The sequence below is a fragment of the Priapulus caudatus genome, unplaced genomic scaffold (genome assembly GCF_000485595.1).
Source record: "Priapulus caudatus unplaced genomic scaffold, Priapulus_caudatus-5.0.1 Scaffold24, whole genome shotgun sequence".
NCBI lineage: Eukaryota > Metazoa > Priapulida > Priapulimorpha > Priapulimorphida > Priapulidae > Priapulus > Priapulus caudatus.
In genome coordinates, this window is record NW_014577085.1 from 26,191 (window position 1) to 40,716 (window position 14,526).

Sequence of the window (14,526 nt, forward strand, 5' to 3'; positions counted from 1 at the left end):
AATAATACTACTTGTTAATATTAATATATCGTTATTGTGCTCATGAATGCAAGTAAAAGTGCATAAAACACTTGGGTGCAAAAAATTGATATAGAATTGCGCAAGTATTTGGTGAGTAAATGAACCAAAACCTCGTTGTCAGAAACGAAATGAGACTTGACGTTAACTTTTTTCTCGTATACTATACTAATTTGGTTGCTAATAGCGCGCTCTCGGTGCAGTAAAGCTATTTTTGAAACTACGTAGCGAAATATGGGCATTTCATTCCATACATCAGAGATACGTGCATATTACGTCAGCGAATATCGCACTCAGTGAAACGAATTCACAAATTTAATCACTAATTAACAAGGATGTATTTGCTAGGGTCTCTCTGTCAGCATAATAGGACGTTGTCACTCGTATATATGCTTAGGAATGTAGTAATCTGTTATCGCTACCATGGTCAATACAAGAGTCGATTAGTCGTGTTTACCGGAGCTTTCACTTCTGTTTTACCCTGATAGCAGTGATGCTAGGTCGTACCATTAACGTTTCTCTGAAGGCCAACGGAGGAGCAGGTATTTGATAGCTGGATCAATCGCTGTTTCAATTTTATAACCACCTAGGACTAATGACATCTAGTTCAGGATACTGTTAGGGTTACGGACGGGTAACACTGTAAAGGGCATTGCAACATAACTACTCTTTAAATTCAATCAAACTTATATCCATTACATAAGAGAGATGTAGATGTCTCTCTATGCTCTCGATGAAAAAAAAATAAAGTGACGGCAAAAATTGTTAATTTATACAAAAAACGTTTTTTTTGTTATTTCTCAGAAACAGCAAAGAGTTGGGACCTAAACTTTTAACCTTAAGTTGTTTATAATATGAACTAAAAAATGTCCCTGGAATTTTGTTGAATGCTTTAATTTAGGAAATAATTTGAAAAGATGTACGAAAATTTGTAGTGATTTTCAAAACGCAACAATTTCGTAAACAAAGTCATAACTTATAATATATAATTTTTTTTTTAAATTCTAGGGAGCCTTTTTTCCTTTTTGATATGTTAGCATTGAAACATTAAAAAAAATTGGAATAGGAGTTGTGAGTTTCGAGAAATAGCGTTTGAAAAATCAGCAACTTCAGCATTTCTAACAATGAAGATATTAGCACTAACTTTTCTAAATTTCCCATGATTGAACGCCTGTGTTAAGAATTGACTAATGCGGGGATTTGGAACTGTTTGGCAGGGTACATGCATAATTTCTACGTATACATAGCTTCCAATGGGTGCGATCTATCAAATAAAGCAGGTATTGAAATTTCGACCGAAAATTACCTCCCAACTCTAACAGTATCTTTGAGTTTATTCGTCTCATATCTCCTGTGTAGTTCGAGAGTAACCGATAGTAAGTTCCATGTTATAACTCCATAACCCTTAGGGGGCAGTATTTACAATAGAATACACAAAATCAACGCTGTTTCTCTTCGGCAATGACATATCTTTAAAATGCTTTGGCGCGGGTGTATGCCAAGTGGTTGGTCTCTGCTTCATAATCTCACGGGTGAATCTACTCATCTCATCATCTGCCTTTGTCTTTGTCTTTGTTTTTCTTTCTTTCATTCACCCCCTGAAAATAGAGAACCACCGTGTCAAAGCATCGATTAGATGGCGGAACGCTGTCTGTGATTGTCACCGCATCAACGGCTGGTGTAGACTTCCTTCTCTTTCAAAAGATGTTTTAGCACATGCGCATTCCAAGCGATTCCTTCCTGATGCATTATAGAGAACGCGTCGTAAAACTTGCATAGGTGCCGCAAGGCTGTATATACGCGATATAGTCACCGCATCAAAACCTTGTGTCCTCCGTCGGGTTCTCCTTGTCCGTGACGGTCTCAGGAGGCGGTGGCGGAGGTGCGTAGAATGTCAGCGAGATGATGGGAATTAGGATTCCCAGCAATCCCGCTGCCATTGCGCAGCCACCCAGAAGCATGTAGACCAAGCTCGCACTGCTACCCATCTTTTCGTAGAAAGCACCTTGAAAAAATCCAGCTTTAGTTATCAGCTATTCTCACGTATATACTTGGCTATTAGCACTTGATTATGCGTTAGCTTTGTTCCGAATCCACGAGTATAATTCGTTAAGGAAAAGGTACGTATCTGGTATTCTTTTATATGGAGACGAGATCCGTAGAAACTCTATAGGTGAACAGGACGAGAGAGTAAGCAACAGTTAGGGAAGGAGAAGGGGAAACATAGCAAGAGAGTTGGAGAGAGGGAGTGGAGGAGAGAGAAAAAGAGAGCGTCGCGAGCGTACACGAGAGAGAAAGGGGTGGGAGAAAAGAGAGAGAGAGAGCGGAGAGAGGAAAGAGGAGAGAGCGGAGAGAGGAAAGAGGAAAGCGAGAGAGAGAGAGAGAGAGAGAGAGAGAGAGAGAGGAGAGAGAGAGGCGAGAGAGAGAGAGAGGGCATAGAGAGAGAGAGAGGGAGAGAGAGCGAGAGAGAGAAGAGAGAGAGAGGGAGAGAGAGAGAGAGAGAGCGAGGAAGAGAGAGAAGAGAGAGATGAGAAAGAGAGAGCGAGGAGCAGAGAGAGAGAGAAAGGAGAGCGAGGACAGAGAGAAGAGAAGAGAGAGAGAGAGCGGAGGAGAGAGAGAGAGAGAGGAGAGAGAGAGAGAGAGATAAATTGTGCGCCATTACAAATAAGTGAAAAAAAAAAAATAATACGTATAAGTAAGTATAAGGGTCAGTAAAAAAAGAAATCAATTGATAACAAAGTGATGATAAAGTGAAACCGTGCTGCGCTTACCGACGACGATTGAACCCAGGAACGTGAAGGGCGAGCGAATGAAGCCCGACGCCGAGAACATGTCCGGGAACTTCTCCATTGTCGCGATGTCGCGTATGACGACGTGCAGGGGCGACCCGGAGCCGACGCTCAGCGTCGGCTGTATGAAAATCACCCAGACCATGAGAAACGAGTAGCTGCTGATGACGCCCGTCATGCCGACGACGATGCCGTTGACGATGCCGAGAACGGCGAATCCGATCTGACGCGAGATCGGCTTCTTGAAGACGCCGAAATCCCAGAGCGCGCCCCAGGCGAGCATGTTGACTGCAGAGATGACGCCGCTCAGGGAGACGTTGATGGCTTCGTTGATGTTGTCGCCGCCGATCTCGACGCTCAGCAGCGGCAGGTAGATGATGAAGTTCATCACGGCCGCATCGCCGAAGATCAGGCAGAGACAGATGATCCAGAAGCGAGCGTCCTTGAGTATGTCCCATGCGAACGTGTGCGGTTTGTCTGCGGGAGGAGGCGGCGGCGGACCGCCGGCCGCTTCCCTCTTGTCCACGTTTATCGAAACGTTGTCGTTCGTTGACGCCATTCCGTCGGTTTCTGGTAAGACAGTTGACTCGCTGTGTTCGAGCAGCTGGCTCGTGCTCAGGCTCGTATTGTATGACGGCTTTGCGGGCGTGCTCGCAGCGGCTTTGTCCGCTTTAGCGAGCTCCTCCAGCGGAATGATGAGACCGCAGAGTGGGATGATGTTGAGGATGATGGCGCCGTTGATGAGCATCGCTCCCGTGTAGCGGTACTCGTCGATCAGCCATTTCACGAGCAGCGGTATCAGCAGACCAATCAAACCGGCGCCTGCCATCGCCATGCCGATGGCGCGAGCTACGCGTTTTTCGAAGTATGCGCTAATGGCTCCGAATGTAATTATGTTGACTATGCCCGAACCAACTCCTATAAAAAAGACGACTTGAGATGTAACAGCGCGGTTCTTCATCTAAACGATACCTGATAATGTTCGACGATTCGGTTGTTCGGTCGTGTTAGATGCACGTGTATCGACGTGCAAAAACACTTGTCTTGTGATGTTGCTTGATATTAAGGTGGTATTGTTTTATGGTCATAAGCGAAACACCAAAACAACGTTGTAGTTTTGCTTGCATGCTTCGAATCGAGCTAATTAGACGAGAGGGGAGTTATATTCTAAATGTGTTGTGTACAGTGTGAAAGAAGTCGGTTCGCAATTGCGGAACTTACCATTGATGGCGCCAACGGTAATGTAGAGAAGGACAAGATTATGGGAGATATAGCCCAAGATCATTCCAAGGCCAGCGAGAAATCCTCCGATAATACCCGTTGTTCTGAGTCCAATCTTTCTTATCATAACGCTCGCCGCCGGCCCTGCAACAACACGTTCAAATCAACATGCATATTTTCAAGAGCTAATAATACCGTTCATATTATTAGCTCTTGATATTTTGTTACACAATTACCTTAGTTCTCAGCGTTATTGTGACAAGCGAAAAGATGCTATCAACCTGTTACCAGAAAGGCCTAGTGCATTCAATTTACTCATAGTATGTCTTTAACCCACTGTTCGTACAACAAGTGAAAATACGTTATCAACCTGCTGCCAGGAAGTCATAGTACATTTATTATATTCATGGTATGGTTAATTCATTGCTCTTAATCGACTTGTCTCGTCTTAATGTCGTCTTATAAATCTCGTCTTTCTTGTTATCTTATCGAATACATTCGAATTGGAGCCAAGCGTATGCTAAGAAAATGTCCAAGGACTGTGATATAATTCATGGTGAAAAATAAAAGGAACCCTTTATAAATCACGAGAATCGCACGCGAAAAAATGCGTTTGCCGAAAATGTTAATGTTTTCAAAGATTCAGTTTCACATTTTCTCCGCGCCCATTTACATGATTTCGTCCGTCAGCGAGGCAGATATGCACACTAGTACACGGCCTGTACACCTAACACCCCCGTGCTTTGCCAATTAAATGCTTGCGTGTTCAAACGCTATTAGCAGTAACTCCATTACCAAAAAGCCGTAACGACTGTTACACTATGTCGTACCAATTATCATCGATATCGCCTGGCTGAGACCTTGTATTGGAGCTACTCTGGAGACGTCCGTATCAAGAGATTCGACTATGTCCAAGAGGTAGATTCCAAACGATCTCGCCTGTCCCATCGTCAGAGCCATGCACACCGAACAGGAGAACACGACGACCCACCCCCAGCCTCCGTCTGGAGGCGGTGGGCGGTCCTTGTTTGGTGGTCCTCTTCGCATGCTGAAAGGTGCGTACAAGTGTACCTTCCCTACACAAGAAACATGGATGGGTAGATTGGATGAACAGCAACACTGCGTCGGAGAACGAATTCAGATGGCAAATTTTGCGATTGTTTTTTTTTGCGCAAGATTCGATTTTATTCAGTGTATACGGTTACTACGTATACATTTACTGCTTACTACGTTTGTTATTGACGCATGACATCACTGATGGTGACGACGGCAGCCGAGTTAGCAGCTTTTTCTATGACACGGAATGTCGCGTGCCTAACTTTTGATCATTTTTATAACATAAAATTTTCGTCGGTCTTGCCGAATTGGCATTGATCATCAAACAAGTCAGACAACGGAGTTTCAAGCCATTACTTCGAGTGCAGGAAATAGACGGCTCGTCTTGGTCGTTGTTTTCGTCTAGTTGTCTTTTTCGTTGTTTGGAACCTGAAACAAGTTATTATAATTATATTATATTATCAAGAGCTTATAATTATTAGCTATAATTATAATTTATTAGTATTATAAGCTCTTGCTATTATATATATCGAGAGGCAATACTTGAGAGAGCGCCGCCTCATTGATTTAACTCGTTTTGCACGATGGCATGAACAGAACTAATCTAATCATCGCTAAATTTCGCCTAAATAGAAAGGGATTGCTCTCTAGAACCACAACTAGTGTGCATTTTGATGGATGTATTAAAGTTAAATACTAATAACGCTAGTTGTTTTGTAGTGTTTTACTGTTAGATTTTACCGCAAAACTTATCTTTCGCATTCAGCTCATTTATATCATTTAGTGACTGTAGTATTATGATAATTTCTTTCAGACGATGACGGTAATATATATTATCGATATTAGTTTGAATTGTGTCGTGATCGCTTGCCGCCCCATGCGTGTATGCAGTGAGATTGGGAGATAGCACCAGCAACAATTACAACGATACACAACGTTCCACTGCTGCATACGTGGAAAAGAGGAAAGGAAAATTGATTAACCTTGGTGTACCAATGGTGACACAGTACGATGGCAGTGTATGCGTGCTTGCGTGCGCGCGTGCGTGCGTGCGTGCGTGCGTGCGTGCGTGCGTTCGTTCGTGTGTGTGTGCTAATTAAGTGCGTGTGTATGTATGAACACATTCATCGTAGCAACGTCACAAAGAGGTCCAGCGAGTGCCCATGTGCATATGTTACGATATAGACATACCATCAAGAACTCGTAATTCTTTAATACGGCGCCTTGACGCCATGCGTAATATGCAGCTAATTAGTGATTGAATAATTTAATCGGATCTCTATAGTTCACATGCTAATAAAGTTTATCTCAGTTAGATCCAAATTAAGTTAAAAATAACTTACACTGTTCCTCAGGTCTGATGTTTGAAACATCAGACATGAGGAAGTCTATCGGAGAGATGGACGAAAACTTCGTCAGTGTAAGTTATTTTTAACTTAATTTGGATCTAACTGAGATAAACTTTATTAGCATGTGCAGCTAATTGGATTTCGTGGATCGCAGGTGAGAGCGCATAAAATTCGCAAGTACTTACCGCCTTACTTGTGTCTTGTGCTACTTGTATTGCTGTACAGACTCGCAGATCCGTGTGACAAGTGCAGCGATCAGTCATTGGGCGAGGTGGAGATACATCTTATGCTACGTGTAGATGGGTGAAAGATCATGTATGAGTGAACGGTTAATGTTTATTTTATAATCGTGACATATATAGGATAAGGCTGCTAGAAATTGACACACACACACACACACACACACACACATACCTCACCCAGTGACCCACCCCACACAACACTACACGATCTAATATCACCACTAATATCTTTACCCATCTATGTACCGTCGAATATATTTATTTTGGCAACTATTTTCGTTACCAATATATACCCGTGATGGGTGATGATGAGATAAAAATCACTGACTGGCAACACCCAGAACCGACTACATATATAGCTGACCTACTCGGGCGCTGGCGAGGGCCAGGAATTGGACCTGAAAACGAATGTTTCCAGAACTTAATTTGTCGAGGTATGAACAAAATGTTAAACAATGCGTTCAAAATCAGAAATAAATACCGCTATGCAGTTTCAGAATAATCCATCATATTTTCTACCCACTTTTCTGTGTAGCTATTTTTGCGCGTGGTGTATTTTCATGTGATAAGTATTCCGTGTGTCACTTTCATTCGATTATTTTTCCGTGACCAATACACTGGAAAAAGCCATTGTTAAAATCATGTAGGAAATCCCATCCGAATCCATCGTATGTAAGCGCCCGACAGGGCCAGCGCCATGAAATTGAAAGAATGTCCGCGGAATTCAAAGAACGATTAATTTACGATCGAATTTGCTTTCGTAAAAAAAATCGCGTAAGGCTGCCCGACAATATATTGGAAATTGACAATGAATAAATTGACAAAATATTGAAGATCTTCGATTTTTATTTTTCTTGGTTGTGTGTCAGTATGATGCGGACACCTCTGCGACGTCATCTATGCATTCGATTCTATTCGACGTGATCTCACGCGCGGGAGCTCCGAATATAAGATCTGTGTTAGATCACGATCACGGCTGCTACCGTGAGCTCACGCGCAGGAGCCCCGAATATAAGATCTGTGTTAGATCACGATCACGGCTGCTCCCGTGAGCTCACGCGCGGGAGCCCCGAATATAAGATCTGCGTTAGATCACGATCACGGCTGCTCCCGTGAGCTCACGCGCGGGAGCCCCGAATATAAGATCTGCGTTAGATCACGATCACGGGCCGTGAGCTCACGCGCGGGATAGTTGGGCAGAATCTCGGCCTCTAGTCTGATGTTGAGTTGACGTAATAGCTAAAATCGCTTCACACCAAATCTCATTAAGTTAATATCAACATTTTGTCGTGGTAATGAACTCATGTCACCATGCCAACGCGCTTTTTTGTTCGGATCGATTTTGGGTGTACGAAATACAGAAATTATAATAAATTACAGATAAGAAGAAGCAATGTTCTAATAATAACCGTTCTTTTATTATAAAATCGTTAACATTCTGCAACGAGTACTTTAACCCTTATTATTGAACAGTATTTAATTCTAGCATAGTATATTGTGATGCAGGTTTAGACTCATTATGTTCATACGTTAACACCGAGCTATTCGTACGGGATAAAGTATAATGACTATATGCCATCGCTACGTAAAATGGAACGTTATGAACTTTTATTATCTCGTGAAGTAATTAGCTAAATATACTTAAAGAACGAATTAGAACGAGAATATTCTAAAATAGCGTTAAATCTCATTTCTGTGTGCGTTGGGAAATAAATCTACCTCAGTTTTGTTACGAAATGGCCATCGCGTGTGACAATGCACTGATATTGTTGGACGATCGACGGTTTTGGTTTCCCTCCGAGTAAAGAGTGAGCTTGTCGTGCATCATCTCTCCAGTTATGGACTACATACATTATTGTTTTCTACTGCTATTGCAATTCATCTACCGTGATTACACATTCTGTATCTTCCGACCAAGTCAGGCTTATACTAGCTAGTAGCTTAGCTAGGTGCGCAGTCTATATCCTCCGTAACGTATACTTAGCTGCGGTTTGCTGTCATAGCTGTGACCTAGATGGGGTTTACTGTCGCGCTGTTGTTGCTGTCATCTGTGCTCTTCTGTTGGCACACGATGCCGTGGATTGGAAGCAGCGACCCGACGAGGCCGGCAGCAAGTGCACACGTGCCCAGAGCCACGAACGTCATTGCCGTAGTTCCCGTCGCGTCATAGATGCTTGCTGAAAGAACAAGCACCCGCTCGTTAGTCCAATTAGCTCCCTCGTAATCGAAGGCTGATATGCTTTTTTTGGTAAATAAAGAAAGAGAGAGAGAGAGTGAGGGAGAGAGCCAGAGAGAAAGAGAGCGAGAGAAAGAAGGAAGAGAAAGGGAAGCAGATAAAGAATTAGAGCGAGGCTGAGGAAGATGACGGAAGAGAGAGATGTGGGAGAAAGAGGGAAAGAGGGGGCGAGTGAGGGAGAGAGAGAGCGAAAGAGAACAAGAGAAAGAAGGAAGATAAAGGGAAGCAGATAAAGAATTAGAGCGAGGGCGAGGACGACGAGGGAAGAGGGAGAGAGAGAGGGAGAGAGAGAGAGAAGAGAGAGAGGAGAGAGAGAGAGAGAGAGAGAGAGAGAGAGAGAGTAGCAGACAGCAGCAGCATGCAGCACGCAGCATAGTAGGCAGTATGCAGTTAACAAGCAGCAGCAGCAGCAGCAGCAAGCAGCAGCAGGGTAATACATAGCAGTATGCAGATAGCAGCACGTAGCTCAGTAGATAGCCAGTAGCAGTAGCAGTTAGCAGCAGCAAGCAGCAGCAGCAGCAGGCACGCAGTACCAAAGCACCACCACCAGCAGGCAGCACCACCGCCACCACAGCAGCAACACCAGCCACCACCACCACCACTACCATCAACACCAGCCACCAACACCAGCACACACCAGCAGCAGCAAGCAACCAGAACCAGCACACCACCATACCAGCACCAGCACCAGCACCAGCACCAGCACCAGCACCACCACCAGCAGCAGCAGCAGCAGCAGCAGCAGCACCACTAGCAGCAGCAGTAGCAGTAGCAGTAGTAGTAGGGGGCCTAGTAGTAGAAGTAGTAATAGTATCAGCAGTAGTAGCAGTATTAGTACCGATGAGGAATGGAGACACGAAGCTGATGGGCGCCATCATCAGCATGCTCACACCCAGCGCGTCCGAGTAGCGCGCCGGCGTGACGACGTCACGCAGGATCATGAACGTCGGCGAGTATGCGGCCGTATCCAGCAGCGGCAGCGTCACGACGCCCCAGAACATCAGCATCGCGTAGTTGCCGATGAACCCGACGCAGGCCGTCGCCACTCCCAGCGTCGCGCACGCGACGCAGTACGCGACTTGGCGCGACACGGCGCTGCGGAACATCCGCGTGTCCCAAAGGGCGCTGAAGGCGACCATGGCGATCGTCGACGTGATGGCGCCGAGCGACAGTGCTATCGCCTCGTTGACGTCGTCGCCGCCGACTTCGATGCTGACGCGCGGCAGGTAGATGCTCGAGTTGACGACTAGCACCTGCAGGCAGACTAAGCTGGCCGTCTGGATCCAGTAGCGACCGATGCCGAATATCGACCACGAGAAACGATGGTCGGACGACGGCGGCGGCGGCGGGACGCTCTCGGCTGCGTCGACGCGACCGTCGGCCGTCGTCGGCGGCAGGTCGTCGGCGACAGGCTGCGCATACTCCATCAGTTCCCTCGTGCTGACGCTCGTCGCGCACGCGCCCGCCTGTCTCCCCTGCGGTTTGCGCAGAGGCCGATAGAGGGCGGCACACGGGATCATGTTGAGTGCCATGCCGCCATTAACGAGCAGAGCGCCTTTGTAGCCGTAGCTGTCATTGAGCGACTTGATGACGAGCGGCAAGACGAGGGTACCGACGGCGTTGCCGGCGACGGCCAGCCCCGTGGCAAAGGCTATTCGCTCCTTGAAGTATTCGTTCAGTACTGCGAAGATACTGATCATCAGCAAGCCACCTCCTATGCCTGCAATACACACACAGAGAAAATAATTATTCATCGAGGATTAGTGCAGTGGTAGAGCATTAGTATGATGATTCTTACGATCCTGTTCGCAGTAAATAAATTTTCCGCGTTTCATGAGGATTTTCTTTTCTTATGAAGATAACTAGGGGTTACTTGTGAGTAACTCAGTATGAAGTGATTTGTATGAAAAGTACTGGAAATAATAAATGCTAACCGTTCACCACACCGTACAAGATGTAGAGGAGGATGAGATTTGAGGAGAAGTAACTCAGGATTAGGCCAGACGCGGCCAGTACAGCTCCTGTCATGGCCACAGCCCTGTGCCCAACCCTCCTACACATGACACTGCCTGGCGGACCTGCAGTAAACACCAGATTGTTATCACCAGAACGATGACACCATGAGCGTATCAAGTATTAAGTATTAAGCATACTTAATACGCTCTTATAAGCGAGAAAATTTCATACTTGATGGAAATAATTTAATTAAGTATTAAGTACTTAATACGCCCTTGATAGTATATTATAAGCGAGAAAAGTTCATACTTGGTGGAAATAATTTAATTAAGTATTAAGTACTTAATACGCTCTTGATAGTATATTATAAGCGAGAAAATTTCATACTTGGTGGAAATAATTTAATTATGTATTAAGTACTTAATACGCTCTTGTTAGTATATTATAAGCGAGAAAATTTCATACTTGCTGCAAATACGTAATGTCGACGTTATTTCCAGAAAGTATGAGATTTTCTCGCTTACGATATATTGATGACAGGGATATGTATTGGAATATATACCGGGTTATCTACTCGTATGTAACCGGTTCTCTGTTTACTTCTCGCTGAAAGTAAATACGACATGTCATTGACCGAATGCCACCTAGCTATCGGGATTTTCACGCGTTTTATGTAGCACATGGCGGACTTATTACTGAGGTGCCAGCAAATCGCACACGATGCCTGCTTCTACGGCTTACTATTACTACTACTCACCCATCCCGAAGAGAAAGGCTAGGTTCAGTCCCTGAATGAGAGCCGTGGGCGCTGTATCCACCTGCAGTGCATCGCTGATGTCTATGATGTAGATGCCGAACGCCTTCTGCTGACCCCAGACGAAGGCCATGATCACGGCCGTACCTAGCACCACCATCCAGCCCCAGCCTCCATCCGGTGGCTTCACGACTCCAGTCATTGTATTATATATATATATATATATGTATTATATATATGCACGTCGTCGCGATGGTAACGCTCGGCTGTTTTGCAGTATGTAAAAAAAAATTCCAAAACACGCTCGGTCTGCGAGGATACCGTTAGTCACTTCGTCATGACATTGAACATTCTTCAGAATATTTAGATCACTGGAACTTTTTTTTTCTCTTTCACGATTTGCAGCTATCTTGTTGTTTTTCTTCTCACGGGTTTACCGGCACGGAGTACATACGTTGCTCGTACGTTCGCATGTCGTGTGCTGTATAGAAAGAGAGAGAGAGAGAGACGCGCGCAGAATAAACAGCTTTACACCGTATCAAGAGCGTATCAATTAAGAGCTAATAAACACCTCTTAGGTTTTTATTAGCTCTTGACCGTATGTGTGCTTGCCACAGTTTATAATCAGTTCTTACTATCATCTGTGGGCGTAGCTCGGTCGTCCAGCTGATACAGGTAATGCGGTCTTTATGTACACCGCTGGAGAGTGGGGTTGGTGTATGCCCTTGGTCAGCAATCGGTTTAGCGATAGCCCCAGTAATCAGGACTGAGGGAAGCTCAGCAATCAGTCTTCAGATAACCGCAGGTATCAGCCCCGAGCGAAGCTCAGCTGCTGTCAGCGGTGAGACACAGGTCAACTGCTAGCACTGAGAGAGACTCAATGTCAGTACTGAGACAGGGTCAATTGTCAGCACTGAGACAAGCTCAGCTGTCAGCGGTGTGACAGGGTCAACTGCTAGCAGTGAGACAGACTCAATGTCAGTACTGAGACAGGGTCAACTGCTAGCACTGAGACAGACTGAAGTGTCAGCCCTGAGACAGGGTCAATTGTCAGCACTGAGACAAGCTCAGCTGTGAGACAGGGTCAACTGCTAGCACTGAGACAAACTGAAATGTCAGTACTGAGACAGGGTCAACTGTCAGCACTGAGACAAGCTCAGCTGTCAGCGGTGAGACAGGGTCAACTGCTAGCACTGAGAGAGACTCAATGTCAGTACTGAGACAGGGTCAACTGCTAGCACTGAGACAGACTGAAGTGTCAGCCCTGAGACAGGGTCAATTGTCAGCGGTGAGACAGGATCAACTGTCAGCACCCAGACAGCCTGAATGTTAGTACTGAGACAGGGTCGACGATCAGCACTGAGACAAGCTCAGCTGTTAGCACTGAGGCAGGGTCAACTGTCAGGGTCACCCGAGACGGACTGAAATGTCAGTCCTGAGACAGGCTTAGCAATCAGTGTTGAGACAGCCTCAGCAATTAGTCCTGAGACAGCCTCAGTAATTAGCCCTGAGACAAGCCCAGCGTCAGCACAAAGAGACATAGACCGTGCATAACGTGGTATATTAACGTTTTGACTTCATCTAAAATAATGGCGTTTCACGTGGGCTGTCTAGAAGGTAACCGTATAGTAGACTAGTGGCTGCGTCAGCCGTTGTCACTGATTTCTGTTTTTGCGTGTTCCCTGTAGGCTCTACTAGAGGAGAACCGAGCAGTGAGGCTCTCTATCCTACCCTTCCTAGAACCACTGATGGCACCTCACGTCGCCATGTTGGATCACAGCTTCTCTGCTGGGCTGACTTCTATCACGTGGACCAGTCTCAATGTGTGCAACTTTATTGACAAAGTAAGCAGTAGCAGTAGTAGTAGCAGCAGTAGCAGCAGTAGCAGCGGTAGTAGCAGCAGTAGTAGCAGTAGCAGTAGTAGTAGCAGCAGTAGCAGCAGTAGCAGCGGTAGTAGCAGCAGTAGTAGCAGTAGCAGCAGTAGTAGCATCAGTAGCAGTAGTAGTAGCAGCAGTAGCAGCAGTAGTAGCAGTAGCAGCAGTAGTAGCAGTAGTAGCAGTAGTAGTAGCCGCAGTAGCAGCAGTAGTAGCAGTAGCAGCAGTAGTAGCAGCAGTAGTAGCAGCAGTATAAGGCCTATCAGTGTATTTTGCAATAGTTGTTATATATTTTGTAAAACAGTAACCGTGTAGGTAACGATTTTAATATTTAGATAGTAGGCCTGAATAGATCTGTCCAACGATCCGTCCGGGGGGTAATCTCTTCAGATTTGGCGTAGTATGATATTATGTACCACGTGTACTTATAGATACCTGAGTTAATGCACGCATGCATCAAGTGAAAATAACACCTAAAAATATAAAAACCCGTAAATAATAAATATAACCGTACAATGTCTGAAGTCACCACATACGCGATTCCGACTCGAGATTTCCTTCGCGAGTCAGCGTTCGCAGTGAACAGCGATTGCGTGGGCGTTCCAGGTGAAGCAGAGCTTGCAGAAGTTGCGGCTAGACGCCGGACGAGTGAACGACATGTACGAGTTCAGAATCAGGGCGGGGCTGGACGGCATCATCACTCACGCCCTGCTAGAGCTGCCTCAGGACGAAGCGTGCTCGGTCAGCGAGCTGGTCGCGCGTACACAGGTAAAGACGTGTCGTGGGTCGCGCGTACACAGGTAAAGCCTTGTCGTGGGTCGTACGTACACAGGAAAAGACGTGTCGTGGGTCGCGCGTACACAGGTAGAGACGTGTCATGGGTCGCGCGTACACAGGTAAAGACGTGTCGTGGGTCGCGCGTACACAGGTAAAGACGTGTCGTGGGTCGCGCGTACACAGGTAAAGACGTGTCGTGGGTCGCGCGTACACAGGTAAAGACGTGGCGTGGGTCGCGCCTACACAGGTACAGA

At 45.7% G+C, this 14,526-nt stretch overlaps 3 protein-coding genes across 3 annotated transcripts in view; 1 reads left to right on the top strand and 2 right to left on the bottom strand.

Moving 5' to 3' along the window:
* Positions 1 to 1,835: 1,835 nt before the first annotated feature.
* On the bottom strand, positions 1,836 to 5,075 carry LOC106813596 (monocarboxylate transporter 12-B-like). Its single transcript, XM_014817777.1, has 4 exons — positions 4,859 to 5,075; positions 4,029 to 4,172; positions 2,790 to 3,725; positions 1,836 to 2,023 (listed from the first exon to the last, which is right to left on the bottom strand). The coding sequence occupies exons 1-4, from the start codon at positions 5,073 to 5,075 to the stop codon at positions 1,836 to 1,838; spliced, it is 1,485 nt and encodes a 494-aa protein (XP_014673263.1).
* Positions 5,076 to 7,773: 2,698 nt separating this feature from the next.
* On the bottom strand, positions 7,774 to 11,823 carry LOC106813605 (monocarboxylate transporter 3-like). The gene is made up of 5 exons (XM_014817789.1): positions 11,625 to 11,823; positions 10,846 to 10,989; positions 9,750 to 10,631; positions 8,701 to 8,852; positions 7,774 to 7,914 (listed from the first exon to the last, which is right to left on the bottom strand). The coding sequence occupies exons 1-5, from the start codon at positions 11,821 to 11,823 to the stop codon at positions 7,774 to 7,776; spliced, it is 1,518 nt and encodes a 505-aa protein (XP_014673275.1).
* Positions 11,824 to 12,733: 910 nt separating this feature from the next.
* The window catches only part of LOC106813611 (dynein heavy chain 5, axonemal-like), a gene marked incomplete at its 3' end in the record, with an annotated part of 7,799 nt that continues 6,006 nt past the window's right edge, over positions 12,734 to 14,526 (top strand). The window contains exons 1-3 of the mRNA XM_014817796.1: positions 12,734 to 12,790; positions 13,310 to 13,465; positions 14,102 to 14,263. Of these exons, the coding sequence (XP_014673282.1) occupies positions 12,734 to 12,790; positions 13,310 to 13,465; positions 14,102 to 14,263 (375 nt within the window). The remainder of the gene's footprint in view (positions 12,791 to 13,309; positions 13,466 to 14,101; positions 14,264 to 14,526) is intronic.